The sequence below is a fragment of the Thunnus albacares genome, chromosome 4 (genome assembly GCF_914725855.1).
Source record: "Thunnus albacares chromosome 4, fThuAlb1.1, whole genome shotgun sequence".
Lineage (NCBI taxonomy): Eukaryota > Metazoa > Chordata > Actinopteri > Scombriformes > Scombridae > Thunnus > Thunnus albacares.
Window position 1 is genome coordinate 30664523 of NC_058109.1, and position 13812 is coordinate 30678334.

Here is a 13812-nt window from a genome sequence, read left to right on the forward strand (position 1 = left end):
AACTAATAAAAATCGATAGATCAAATCAACAATAAAAATAATTGTTAGTTGCAGACACGAAACTGAACTTTATTTGGTCCTTTTTTCATTTGAGCACTTAATAAATTAAAAATAGCAACAGATTAATCCATCAGAAACACTTAGCATAGGGTAGCAAATAAGCTCAGTTTCTGTGTAGATTTGGTGACACACGCTACTGAAAGATATCAAAAATATCATCTGTTTGATAAGGTTGCTCTAGTTGCACTGTGGAACAGCAGAGCACCAACTGCCTCACAGCAGGGTGGCGACAAGAGCTGCCAACAAGTATTCTGAATACACATCTGTAATTCATGGAAACCAGTCCCATCTGTTAACAAGTACCCGCCCTTAGTTGGCCATAGCCACTTTCAAAAGCACATGTGATAAAGTTGCCTTTCCGTTGCATTATAAAACAGGAAACAATATTTAGAGGCATGAATAAATAATTAAATCAATGTAAAGGCATGAACAGAGGCACATTATGTGGCATGGATTAAGGCAAAGGCAAGACAGAGGACTTTAAACTTGTGCACACTATGAGATTAGCAGACTACTGTCGACACCCATACCATGAAGAAGATAGTCTTTATCAGCATTTATCTCTATTCTGCATGGTTGTATTCTATTTCACTACCAGTTGTTAACACTGATACACCCTCAATAAATAAATGAATAATGTAATATGTAATGTAATTGACAACCATTCAATGCTCATGTTATTTTTCTGTGCATAAACTGTCTCACCTCCAACCAGCAAAGAGTCCCGCTGAGTTTTCTGATCGTCCATGGTGACTCCACCTGCAGGGAAGAGGGAGACCAATAACAGACAGGAAATACTTCAACAACATCCAGTACATTCAATTTTGCTTAGAAATACGCAAAAGTGGCTACACGGGTTTCTGTTCATAGTACAAATCTGGCTGCAAAAATTGTAAAATCAAGTATGGGATTTGTCCTGGAATCTCCCCACATTATTATATCCCAGATGGATATTAAACACATGAGATAAACTCTGTTTTCATAGCTGAACTTTAATTCAACATTCTGCTGTATCAAACATCTCTAGTGTTTATTTGACTTCATTCACACATCCTGTGAAGTGTCTTCGACAATGAAATCAGCCTTGCTCACCTTGCCTCTCTGCAGCTACCTTAGAGGAGTGACATAAAGAGGCCTGGACTGAGCTCTCGGATCTGCTGGTAATCTCTTAAGGCTCTGAATGAAATGGAAGGGGGTCTAAAGGATTTGAGGATAGAGGGCTTTGTCATCCAAGGCTAAGTGCTTCTCAGGAGGAGTTGCCTCTTCACACATACACACATACTCACTCACTCACATTGTGCTCTCCCTCTGTAGAGCGCACTTCATAGGAATAAGCCAGCAGGATGTCCACCAGGCTGAGCCACACTTGGTAACGGGATGTCTTGTCCAGCAGGTAGGAGCGGTTGGTGAATTTTCTTAGCTGCTCCTTCTCATCGTCGGTGAATGATACGGCTGCATGAAAACATTTCAAGTCACCATAAGTCTTCAGGTTATCTTTTAAAGGACCGAGACACCCTAGGTTTAAGCCTCTCTCCGACTGACTTGTGAACTGCAAAAGAATAGTGGGTGTGAGGAGCAGTGGTGGTGGTTAAGTGGAGGAAGAATTGCATGAACACATAAGATTTTGATGTCAAGACTTTACAAACTTATGCTTAAATACAAAGAGGACAGATTTTCACATGAGATACATACTGAAACCATCACTTATCAAGTTAAAAGGGCATAATTTTTTCTTACTGCTTGCACTGCTTGGCTAAACAGCCTCATGAAGTAGGTTTAGTTCTTAAAACTGTCCACACTTTTTGCTGGCTAAACCAGCAAATGCAATATTTTCTCTGTTTTTGACCTTCTGTTCCCATTTAAGTCTGCAATTTCATAACCAAAATGGTGTTTTTCAAAAAATGCCATCCAGACTAGGATCTGGATGGCATAAATCTGAAAATGCCTGGCTCACATTTCAGTGTGGACGAGGAAAAGGGAACTTTTGTAAAACATTGATGTATGAGGTAAAGTTAAAAGCCAGGTATTGAGATCCCAGTACATCTTTTTTTCATCTCCTTTTCCCCTGAAAAAAAATACCTGCAGGAATCCCAGAATTTTTAGCATATTTGTACTTACAACTATCGTATGTAATTAAACACAGATGCCCTCCGCAAATCTCATTAACGCTACCTCACAAGTGTCATAGATATGGTATGACCTTGAAACGCTATTACGACGGAAAAATAACTGGATCGACTGTTCAGCTGCAGGTGTCTTCCAATTATTTTTCATTTTAAGAAAGCTTACAGTCCAGCATTGTTCAGAATAAGGGTGAACAAAATAGAGTGCAACATATTAAAGCAAAAGCAAATTAATCAGACAATCATGCTGAGCGGCATTCAACAAGTGAACACTGTGTGCAGATGATACGCTAAAATAACCAAACTGTGTCTGTCGAACTCCTTACCAGATCTGATGTAGAGTTTTGTTTGCAGACCAAAGGGAAAAAGTATGTTTTAGTGTGGGTAGAGATTTTTTTTTTTACCAAAATTAAGTGGAAATTTTTACAAATTAGCTGGCTTAATGGGGAGATAGTATAAACTGGATACGTTTACCAGCAAACCTCTGCTTCAGATTTTTGCTGTTTCACATAGTCACACCTGCTGCTCAATAAAACCACTTTTATTGTTGGCTGATGAACTGCTGTACTGGAGCAGTGCCTTGTTGAGGGGCAGCATAACAGGAGTTGCTAAGGGATAGAAGCAAAACAGGCAAAACAGTCAAATTAATAAAGCTAATCCCATTTAGATATGTGACAGCTGTGCATTCAAAAAATATAAAGCTCCATCATATGAAAGTATCTTCAAATCTCTGCTCTGAAATTTATCTCTGCAACTTCACTGACTGATGCCTTTTGAAAGAGACATCTGTCTATAATTCAAACGTGCATAAGTATAAATAAACATTATGTTAAAAAAAAAAAAAAAAAACATCTGCTTAATGGGGATCTGTGGTAAGCCTAATGGGGCGACACAAACAGACTTCAATCCCATTTAAGCTATCTGTAGTTCAGTATTGAAAGGCGCGCTGAATGTCTGCAGGAACATGCTGTAACTCAACAGTTTTTTTTTTTTTTTTTTTTCTCACAGCAGCTTATAAAACAGCTGAAAGCAATTCCTCTCTCTGCATGAGGAGAGGAGAGTCCCTGCACCGAGCCCCTGATGTGCAAAACCTACTGGTGTGTATTGGCTGGAGCGTGTACACAAACACACACAGACACACTCGATATATGTATACACACATACACACACACATACACACACACACACACACATATAGCGCTTCAAAATGATCTCCCTGGCTGCAGTGGGAACTTGGCTCTGCTGGGAGGGAGATTCCTGCTGCATTACGTCAGGTTTTAGCTCCCTGCAGACGCTACCTGAGTCCCTCGTCGGTGCAGCTGCGGCGGGAGAGCACAGCCGAGCGGAACACACACAGACACAAAGACCCAAATGCACGTGCACCCTCATCTGCGCACACTCTTCTTCATACGCCAAGATACACACATGGAGTGAAGGGATGAAAATGAAAATGTAAAACAGCACACAGTCGCACAATAACTCGCAGAGCCGTAAGAACGATATGCAAGCAAGTGCACAAAATCTCCCTCAAAAGCACACGCACACATGTGCCGACATGCACACACAAACTCCAGCGATAAAAACGTAAGAGGAAAAGTCATATCTGGTATACGCGCGATGACACCCGGTGCTTCTAAAAATGTTTTTCTGCATCATCATTCACACAAAAATGATCCTGAAGATTTCTGCGAATTCAAGTGCCATCTGTTCTTGAAGAAAGATGCTACACGGAAACACACATCTATGTATAATGCAAAGTCTAAACAGCGACAGAGCTCCTACTCTCTTCCAAGTAGCACGCGGCAGCCTCACGACGCTGATATATTTTCAATTAATCCTGCAGCCAAACCAGTGAGGTGAGCAGACCTGATGGATTTACCCTCTTACTGCAGCTGCACCAGGTTCATTCATCTCCGCTATGGAGCCAATCAATTCTAGCAGGCATTTGCACTCAGCGTATGAGGGCTTCAGCTGATTAGAAATTAATTTCTGACCTAATTCCTCCAGTTGGAGAGGCAGTCTGGCTCTCCGCTGCTCTCTACAGGTCCAGATGGCCTGATGGCATGGAGTAAATATGCTTTGTCAAATACTGCTGAGTGCTGGAAAACGCTCTCAGAATTTCACAAATAGAAACGGTCATAATATGACCTTGCAGATATTGTTAATTTTGTGCGTACACATGCTGTGATTGTGTTAGGCATTAAATTAAAGAGACTTTTATGTTACGATATGTCCAAACTGTAAACTTTGGTTGTGTAGTAGTAGCCTAAATCTAGTCAAAGGTCGTAGATTTCCAAGTGGCGTCTAAGCTCAGCCATAACAAAGTGCAGCAGGTAGAGAGAGAAGGAGCTGTCAGGTCCATTTAGTCTGGAGCGGCGTGTGAAAACAGGCCTCCAGTGGACAGCTGTGGCCTGTCACTGTGCTGGACTTGACACTGGAGAGCACAAAGGGGCCAGTTTCTACTTCATTAGCACTTGTGTCCACATCCATCTGTCAGGTGACATATATATCAGACTCAGCAGAAGTGAAGGGGGAGGAAAAGTCTAAAAAAACCCCGCATGGAGGAATTGTAGTCTCCATTTTAAAAATACGACAGTTAAAATCATGAGCACGCTTTCAACATTTGACGGTGAGCCGTTTAAATCTCCTGACCGACACCATTCTTCACACTCAGCTGAGGCTAATGCTATTCGACCTGTCAATCAAGCCATTAAGTTTAATTTGGCCCATTTATCTACGCCTGAGCTCCCGACTGAGGCGCTCTGTCTTAGAATGCAGAATGAGGCGATGAAGCCGGCGGGGCTACGGGGGACCGTAATGTTCTTCAGAGGCTAAACTCAGACTGCAGCTAATGGCCTTTGCATTTTCTGACTGATGGCTGCTCGTCAGCGGTCGGGCCCTCGCGCTGGTGGAAACGGGCTCCTCCTGACGCGACCGGCAGCACTCCCTCCTGTGATAATGCTATCTGTTTAATCTAAATCCTCTCTCAAGCGTACGACAACCATGCACTACACATAAGCTGTGGCTATGAGCCACGCGCCTGCTTAAACAGTGGAAGTGCTGGAATTAGCAGGCTGTTAGAGGAGCTGGATGGCACAATTAAATAGAGTCTCGCAGTGCTGGGGCTTCATAAGTGATCACGCCTATGTGAGAGGCTGAGCGGAGAAATGAAGCTGGGAGGCTCCAGCCAACAAGCAGCACTTCTCAATCCTAGTTAATGAGCCATTGATTTTAAATGGATGAGAACTGATTGCAAAAAAAAAAAAAAAGCACTTCTGAATGTGGAGGAAAAACAGGATATTGAAAATGTATGAAGGTGGATAAAAACTCCCCTTTTTTTTTTTTTTAGGTTGTCACATTTTAACTCATCAGTCTCAGTACTCGAGATGTGCTTGTTTAAGTGTCAAAAGGCAGCAGAGAGATGTAGCGATTAAGGAAGGTCCAAGTTCAATCTCTCATAATGACAAGTGTCTTTCCTGTTGAAGTGCCCTGAGGCACTTTGGCAGGGAGTGCAGCTCTGTGGCTGATTAGCTGAGCTCTGACCTTCCTCTGGAGGGGGGCAGTGAGACGGTTGATTTGTCCTTTGGGGATTGATATATTGTCAGAGAACAATGTCAGTGCTTGGCTGACATGAATCCCAGCCAACAGATTCCTGTTTGGAACTCTACATATACAGTATTTCAATTCACAACACTATTTGTGGAAGTTTTAGAATGGTACTACTGGGAATAGTGAAATGGTTGCTAGGAGTATTTTAATTTGGTCAAATTAAAATGAGCAAACAATGCATGATTGCTTTCTCAATTTTTACAACTTCATGCCACCTTCTGGTAGCCTTCAGTCACTACTTTGTTGGTTACTTAATATCATGAAAACCCCAAATGATGAGTCCACATTTATAAACAGGTGATATGTACTATGTATTCCAATATCGATATGTATCCCTGCTGGTTTCCAGATGGCGCCGTGGACGGCTGCCTCGGTGTGTTGGTGTGCATTGTCTTGTTTTGTTTGTAAACTCAGTATATCTTTAAAATCTACAGCTCTCTTCACATAGAACCTATTTTTTCACTTATTCTTTATTGTAAAATTCTATTTATATATTTATACCAGCTGTCTTTTGTGGTAGTTGTATTTTTCTCACTTTTTATAGATACTTGGTTTTTTCTCTTCGCTTCTGTCTTTTGATTGTTATGCACCACTACACCAAGACAAATTCCTTGTATGTGAAAATGGACTCAGCAATGATTCTGATAAAATTTTGATTTAAAAGGTTTTTAAAATACCTAGAACAAGAGTGCAAACTGAGGCTGGCAAACCAAGACGTTCAACTGAAACTGTGCAAACTCACATGTGTTCTACCAATATCTACCATGCAAACACACACCTAAACTTACTGTCCTTATAGTCAGTTATTCGGCCCTTCTGCACGTGTGTGTTTTTTGTACATAACATTTCTGTGCACTGGAGAAGTTTAGTTTAAAAGTGTACACTGATATTACTTTTGTTTAAAAGTTTGACAAACTTGAGATGTTTCCCTGCAACACATTTCAGATGAATATATTTACATCACATTTTTAAAAAGATCATGAAGGGATGAGCTTGAAACTTACCAGCTTCTCCTTCCTGGTCTGTAGAAGGACTCAGCTTTGCCCACCATGGTCGAAACTTCAGCAGCCTCTTTATCTCGTCATCCTCAAACAAATCGGCTCTGCAATGACGCGGATATGTCAGCAGACGACAGACAGCGCAGAAGCACAGCAAAGACAAAAGCTATGTTCAGATGTGCCGGAGGTTTTTGTTTGAGTAAACTCACAGGTAATGGTCAGGAGAGAAGGCGGATACCTCTGCTTCCAGCCGCGCCTGCCTCCTCTCTGCTACTGTTGTTCCTTCTGGGTTCCTGACATCAATCACTTCACTCAGTTCCTCCTGTCAGGACATTCGCTGCATTTAAAGCCTTGTAGTGGCATCTAAACTTTACTTGTATGGTTCAAAAAGTTCTATTCAGCAGCTTAGTCTAATCACTTCTTCTAATCACTTGTAAACGGTGTGAGGATTTCAGAGATGAGGGAAGAATCTTTATTCATTGACTTTACCTGTAATCTGGCAAACACTCCAGACCTCTGATTACCAAAGCCATATTTCTGCAGGGCTCTCAGCTCCTCTTCAGAGCTCTCCTTGTACACTTCCTGCTCAACTTGCCAGTCAAATTCTTCTTCATCTTCCTCTTCATCATCTCCCACACTTTCACTGCAATCTTTTGAAATGTTAAGCAGGTACGATTAATTCCAGGCAAATACTGCACTATCCTGTGTTATCTTTATCAAAATGATTGATTGATCAGTCAATAAACTGGTTCAACTGATGTATAGATTTGACTTACCTGTGCTAATGTCCTCAACCAAGGGCTTGGCTGAACGGGATCCTTTGGGAGCGAGGAGACTAGTCAGCATCTGGAGGCCTTCAAAGTGCTCTCCAGCTGTCTCCTTAGGGACCCGAAGAGTGAAGAGACCTAAAGCAAGACGGGACATAAAGACATGGATCAGACCTGAAACTGATGATGAAAATAGACATTAGTTTCAACCCAACAATATGTATTTCCTGTTTTTCCCCAACAGTAAATTATGAACACCCTCTACATGAGGTTGAGAGGTTTCTTCAATCAAAGAAATTGCTGAAGGCTCTTATTAAACTAATATGTGAAATGTGACATGTCAGAAGAATATCTTCACACTGATGTTTCAGACAATAAATGCATAAGAAAAGACCATTAGATCAGTAACTGATCATAGAATTTAAACTACAACTATAACCTTTTAAAAAACTAAAAGTTGATTGATTACTTTTTGGACAATCACAGGTGAGCATCTTTTTTTAAAAGAAGCGATAGCGGATGAATCACGGGTAATACAGCGTTGATGAATTAGAAAGATCTGGGCACACCACAAAGATAATCTGATGGTCGCCTAAAGACCTCATAAAATTTCAACGCGCCCAAGCGTTAAAGCTTCAACGTGCTTTACGATGGAATCTGACTAATTGCTTAAGATGCAGGCTTTGCAGAACGGGGAGCCTGAAAGAGGGATCTTAATGATTGCTCATTATTAGTCTAAACAAGGACACTCATTAGTGGAGCTTTATTAGCAGATGTTACAGGCTTATTTAGACACAGCGTGTTAACTGGGGCCATGCTGACAGACGGGCAACGAGGTGTCAGAGTCCATAAGGCAGACGTCTCCACAAAGACAACTTCATTAGAACTGATTATGTGAAAGTCAAAGACAGACCACAATGACAGAGACCACCGTATACACTTAGAGAACATTGCAACAATACTCATTACCGTGTTTTATTTGCATGTTATTTATTTAAAGGAAATCCTACATCAGCTCCTTGTCATGTCAGTGTCACTAAAAAAAAAGGCTGCGGGCTGTAATCATTATGACATTACAGATGGTTCTAATGGCCCTTTAAATGAAAATGAAATAACATGATCAGTAGGTTAATTTACCCTGCTTGATTGACTGAAGTACAAACTAAAGACACCCTTGGGATCAATCACTGACTGCTAGTAGAAACACGGCCTAGTGTCTTGTACAAAAGTGGCTGCTCACCAAAGTCATGCAAAGCAAACACAGCCATGTTTTAATCAGGATGTCCAGAGTTTCTCTATGCAACAATTCAAATATGTTAACAGTCCACTTTCTGGCAAACATGTACATGTATGTGTTGTTGTCATAAAATACTGTCAAAATCAGTTTGGAAATGGTTTGAAGCTTTTTAATTGAGTATTGTTTACATCGTTTTACTAATTTGTGAGTGTTCTTCCGACTTAACATGCAACAAATAACTCGCACATCTGGACATATCCCTGTTGCAGGCCACATTCACACACACACACCATCACTGCCTTACACTAATTAAAAGTGCAGGCATTTCATCATCACATGTGCTCTCTTATTCTAATTTGTGCTTTACATATTGCTCCTGGCCAAGAATTAATGTAATCTCTGTGAGCAATACTAATGTGAGTTAATTTTTATTTTAAAACAGATTTCTTACTGGACCTTTAACTTTTTATCAGGTGATTGAATAAAGATCACAAATCCAGTAGAGTTATACCAGTTTGGGGACCCTAGTGGCCTCATGGTTAAGATGCATACACCATATAACTGCAACCCCATTCAATTCCAGCCAGGGACCCTAAAGCATGGCATAGCCCTCTCTCTCTCTCTGCCTACATTTCCTGCCTGTATCCTCACTGTCAAACTACACAATAAAGTTGAAAATGCAAAAATAATTTTAAAAAACACTTTGCCATCAAACAGTTGTATGCAAAAGTTTGGGCAGCCCTTGCCAGATAACACATTTTGGTGATTTTTCAATTGAAAAGATATAAACACAGCCTCTCTAGGATATGGAAAAAAAAAAACACAATATTTTCTGCAAACATTAATGCTTAGTTACTTTTCAGGTTATAAATTGAAAAAAAAGAAGGAAAAATAAACATTGTGGCATGTGCGAAAGTTTGGGCACACTAGGAGTTCTGAAGTCTGAGATTCTATTTACAAGGTCTCAGACTTTAATCAGCTTGTTAGGCCTGAGGCATGTCAACAGTTGTCATTAGGAAATGTCAGCTGGTGACAATTTCAAAGCTTTACAAATACTCTGACTCTTCAAACCTTGTGTGAACACTCAGCAACCACGCGTTCCACTAAGCAGCTGTGTGAGACTCTGAAAATGAAAGTTATTGATGCCCACAATGCAGGAGAAGGCTACAAGAAGACAGCAAAGCACTGTCAGCTTGCAGTTTCCACAGTGTGAAATGTGATTAAGAGAGGGCAGTTTAAGGGAACTGTGGAGGTGGAGATGACCTCCACAGTTCATCTCTGGAAGATCAAGAAAACTCACAGAGAGAACTGCCCGTATGCTGGTAAGAAAGGCAAGTCAAAACCCCCATTTGACTGCAAAAAACGTGCAGGAAGATTTAGCAGACCCGGGGGGGGGGGGTGAACCATTCCACTGTACAGCGCTGCTTGCACAAACATGACCTTCATGGAAGAGTCAGTAGAAGAAAACCTTACTTGCGTCCTCATCATAAAATCAAACGTCATAAGTATGTAACGGAACATCTACAGAAGCCTGAAGCATTTTGGAAACAAATAGTGTGGACTGATGAAGTCAAAATAAACTCTTTGGACAAAGGTACGTTTAGAGAAAAAAAGGAGCAGCATTTCATGAAAAGAACACCTTGCCAACTTTTAAGCATGGGGGTGGATCTATCATGCTTTGGGGCTGTGTTGCAGCCTGTGGCACAGGAAACATTGCACGAGTGGAGGGAAGAATGGATTCCACTAAATACCAGAAAATTCAGGAAGCAAACATCCCACTGCCTGTAAAAAAAAACTGAAGCTGAAAAGAGGATGGCATCTACAACAGGACAATGATCCTAAATCCACCATGGCCTACCTCGAGAGACACAAGCTGCAGGTTTTGGAACGGCCCTCACAGTCCCTTGACTTAAACATAATTGAAAATCTGTAAGTAGATCTTAAAAGAGCTGTGCATGCAAGACGGCCCAAGAACTAGAAGACTTCTGAAGACTTCTGCAAGGAAGAATGGGAGAAAATCCCAAATATAAGAATTGAAAGACTTTTAACTGGCTACAAAAAGGGTTTGCAAGATGTGATATTTGCCACGGGAAGTGCCCAAACTTTTGCACACGTCACAATGATGTTTTTATCTTTGTTCAATTTATGACCTAAAAAGTATTTATGCATTAATGTTTGCTGATAATATAAAATTGTGTTTTTTCCATACCCTAGAGAGGTTGTGTTTACATTTTTCCAATTACGAAATCACCAAAATAAGTTATTTGACAAGTGGTGCCCAAACTTTTGCACGAAGATTTATGAAATCTTCAGTATTAAGACTGCTTGCTTACTTTAAATGAACTGAAACTCAACAACCCTTGGTCAGCATACAGATTTATGAAAGTTCAATATGATTCTGTGATATGTGTTTATTTAATACACAGTATAACTCAATATGTTGAGACAGCGGTGGTACAAAGTATAAAAAAAAGATCCTGGCAAACTGCTTTTTTCTGCTAGTGAAGGAAAGGTCAGCACATTGATTCTTATAAACACCAGTGGGGAAAAAAAAACAGTTGTTAGAACTTTGTAATGTACCCTAGAAAAAACTGATTGTACTTGTTCCCAAGTCATTATGTTGACAAGAACAGAAGAAAGCGAAGTGATGGATGATATCAGATCATCCAAAACAAATCCCCAATCTTGATTCTCTTGCCTCTCAACACTCAATGCCTCCAGAGTGCTCATATTTTATACTGCAGAGGGTCACAGACATAATAGTTTTAGACAAGAACAGAAATTTTACAATCATATTTGACTGATTTTGTGTATTGGCAATGTGTATGGGAAACTTATTCTAGGTTGGTTAAATGCCCAAATATAGATTGCTACTTGGAATCTGCAATGTTGAAAAAATCGGGCTCCCTTTCATGCAACAGACGTCAGTGCATTTGCTGGAATACCTCAGCAGGCACTTTGTCATGTATTATCTAATATGACAAGTCATACTGCTTTACCCCCATTGTATGCGTTATCATCATATAATAATGTCACCTACCTTTGTCAATGTCAAATATGGCCTTTTCTCTTCCATCTTCCACTATCCTTCCAGGAAGAGTTAATCTGAAAATAAGAAAGACCCAGATGGTTATAATCACTGGTATGAAAGACAAACACCTCATTTGTTTGATCCCGTCAGTTTTCTATCGATATTGAGACTGTATTCAGACACATTAGTTCATTTATATTGGGAAACTCACCTAAGAAAGTAAGGCTTGGCATAGAACTTGAAGTCTGTTCCCTCTATGTAAAGGTCAAACTCTGATGTTCTGGTGTAGGGCACACGGATGCTGAGGATCAGGTACTCGGGATCTTGGCTCAGGTCAAATGCAGGAGTTATCATGATGAATATCAATGTAATACAGACCTACAGAATCAAACACAGGAAGAATCCTGAACTCAGGTTACTCTGTGTAGAACTGCATTTCACAGCGGACTGCCAGGCAGTTCTAATGAAATCACACCCCAGCTGACTATTGCATGCCACCTTGTGGTTGACTCCATTAGATGTTGCAGTTGATCACATGACTCCAAAAGCAGCAGTCCACATGTGCTGCACTAATAGTGAGAACTGTAAACAAAACTTGTGTCAAACATAACCATCCGTTTCTATCAAGTTACAACAGACATCTATACTCAAGATTCACATTAGCTTGTAATAAACTCTGGATCCTGCTGTTCTCGCTTTTATAAAAAGATCCTCATACAAAACTGCATTTGGAAATCTGGGTATTTAAAACGACTTGCACATTGGCAAACGTGTGTACCTTTCAAAACATGACGTATGACTATAATTGTGTATCTCTGCCTTATGACAATATTATTATCTTTAAAAGATATTCGCTAACATACACTAAGGAATTTTAGTTGGCTAACATTATTTCAGCCTAAGAAGTTGTGTACTCCACATGCACAACAGTCCACGCTCTAAATTTAGTGAAAAAATTAGATTTGTTTATATACTTATACATGCCGAATTTAACAATAGACCCTGAAAATCAATGGACATGAAGTGTTGTTCTGTCAGGTGTAGGCATGAGTCGGAGAGCTACATGCCACGCTTACCTGACAGATTTTTAAAGCAGGTTTCGTGTTGTGGTCAGCTTGTTACTAGCCTGTACTCTGAGCTAACACATGGTGTTTATGCTAACACAGCATAGCAGTTGTGCTGGCTGACCTACGGTGCTATTACCTCATTTCATGCAGTGAAAGTGAGCTGTTTAAGCCACTTCTGTGACAGTCACTAAAACACAGCGCATTTAAAATGTCATAAACATGAATATACACTCACCAGAACCCAGAAACACAGAGAGTTGTCACAACAAGCCCCTCATGCAGCACTTTGATGTAGCGTCCATGTTTTACCGTAGTGTAAGGTGTAAACGGACAGTAAAAATGTTCTGAGAAAAATCACTTTCGTGACAGATACGGTTATGGACAATACAAATATGCCAAATAGCAACATATGTCAGTTTTGCAATAAGTTTTTTAATGATAAGACATGACATAGGACAGCAACTAATTATTTTTTTTTATCATAATTAATCTGTCAATTACTTTCTCACTAAATCGATTATTCATTTGGCCTATACAATGTCAGAGAATAGAGAAAAATGCCCATCGCTATTTTCCAGACTTTATGGTTATGTCTTCAAATGTCTTGTTGCCCATGCAACAGTCCAAACCCAAAGGATATTCAGTTTTGAATGATATGAAACAGAGAAAAGCTGCAAATGATTTTGATGATGAAATTGAGAAGCTGAAGATCAGGAAACTTTTAGCAATTATGCTTTAATAAATTACTTCAGTGATTAATCAAGCAACTATAGTTGCTGATTAATTTTCTGTCAATTGATTAATCAATGAATCAACTTATCATTTCTTGGCCCCCAGTTTTGCTCTGTAATCAATAGTTTTGCTGTTAAGGCTTTATTAGGTCTGGTATGATCAGTAGCTTAAGATGGATAATGTCAGCA

General features: G+C 40.1%; 1 protein-coding gene across 2 annotated transcripts in view; it reads right to left on the reverse strand.

The window, feature by feature from the left end:
• The window catches only part of shq1 (SHQ1, H/ACA ribonucleoprotein assembly factor), a 36678-nt gene extending 23448 nt beyond the window's left edge, over positions 1-13230 (reverse strand). The window contains exons 1-9 of one of the 2 annotated variants that reach the window (XM_044349518.1): positions 13128-13230; positions 12037-12203; positions 11835-11899; positions 7567-7695; positions 7280-7440; positions 7000-7112; positions 6797-6894; positions 1355-1512; positions 766-819 (exon numbers count right to left, since the gene is read on the reverse strand). In XM_044349518.1, coding sequence (XP_044205453.1) covers positions 766-819; positions 1355-1512; positions 6797-6894; positions 7000-7112; positions 7280-7440; positions 7567-7695; positions 11835-11899; positions 12037-12179 — 921 coding nt within the window. In that variant the 5' untranslated portion in view covers positions 12180-12203; positions 13128-13230. Of the gene's footprint in view, positions 1-765; positions 820-1354; positions 1513-6796; positions 6895-6999; positions 7113-7279; positions 7441-7566; positions 7696-11834; positions 11900-12036; positions 12204-12901; positions 12993-13127 lie in introns of those variants that run through there. The other variant, XM_044349519.1, reaches the window with a different exon arrangement.
• Positions 13231-13812: the final 582 nt, after the last annotated feature.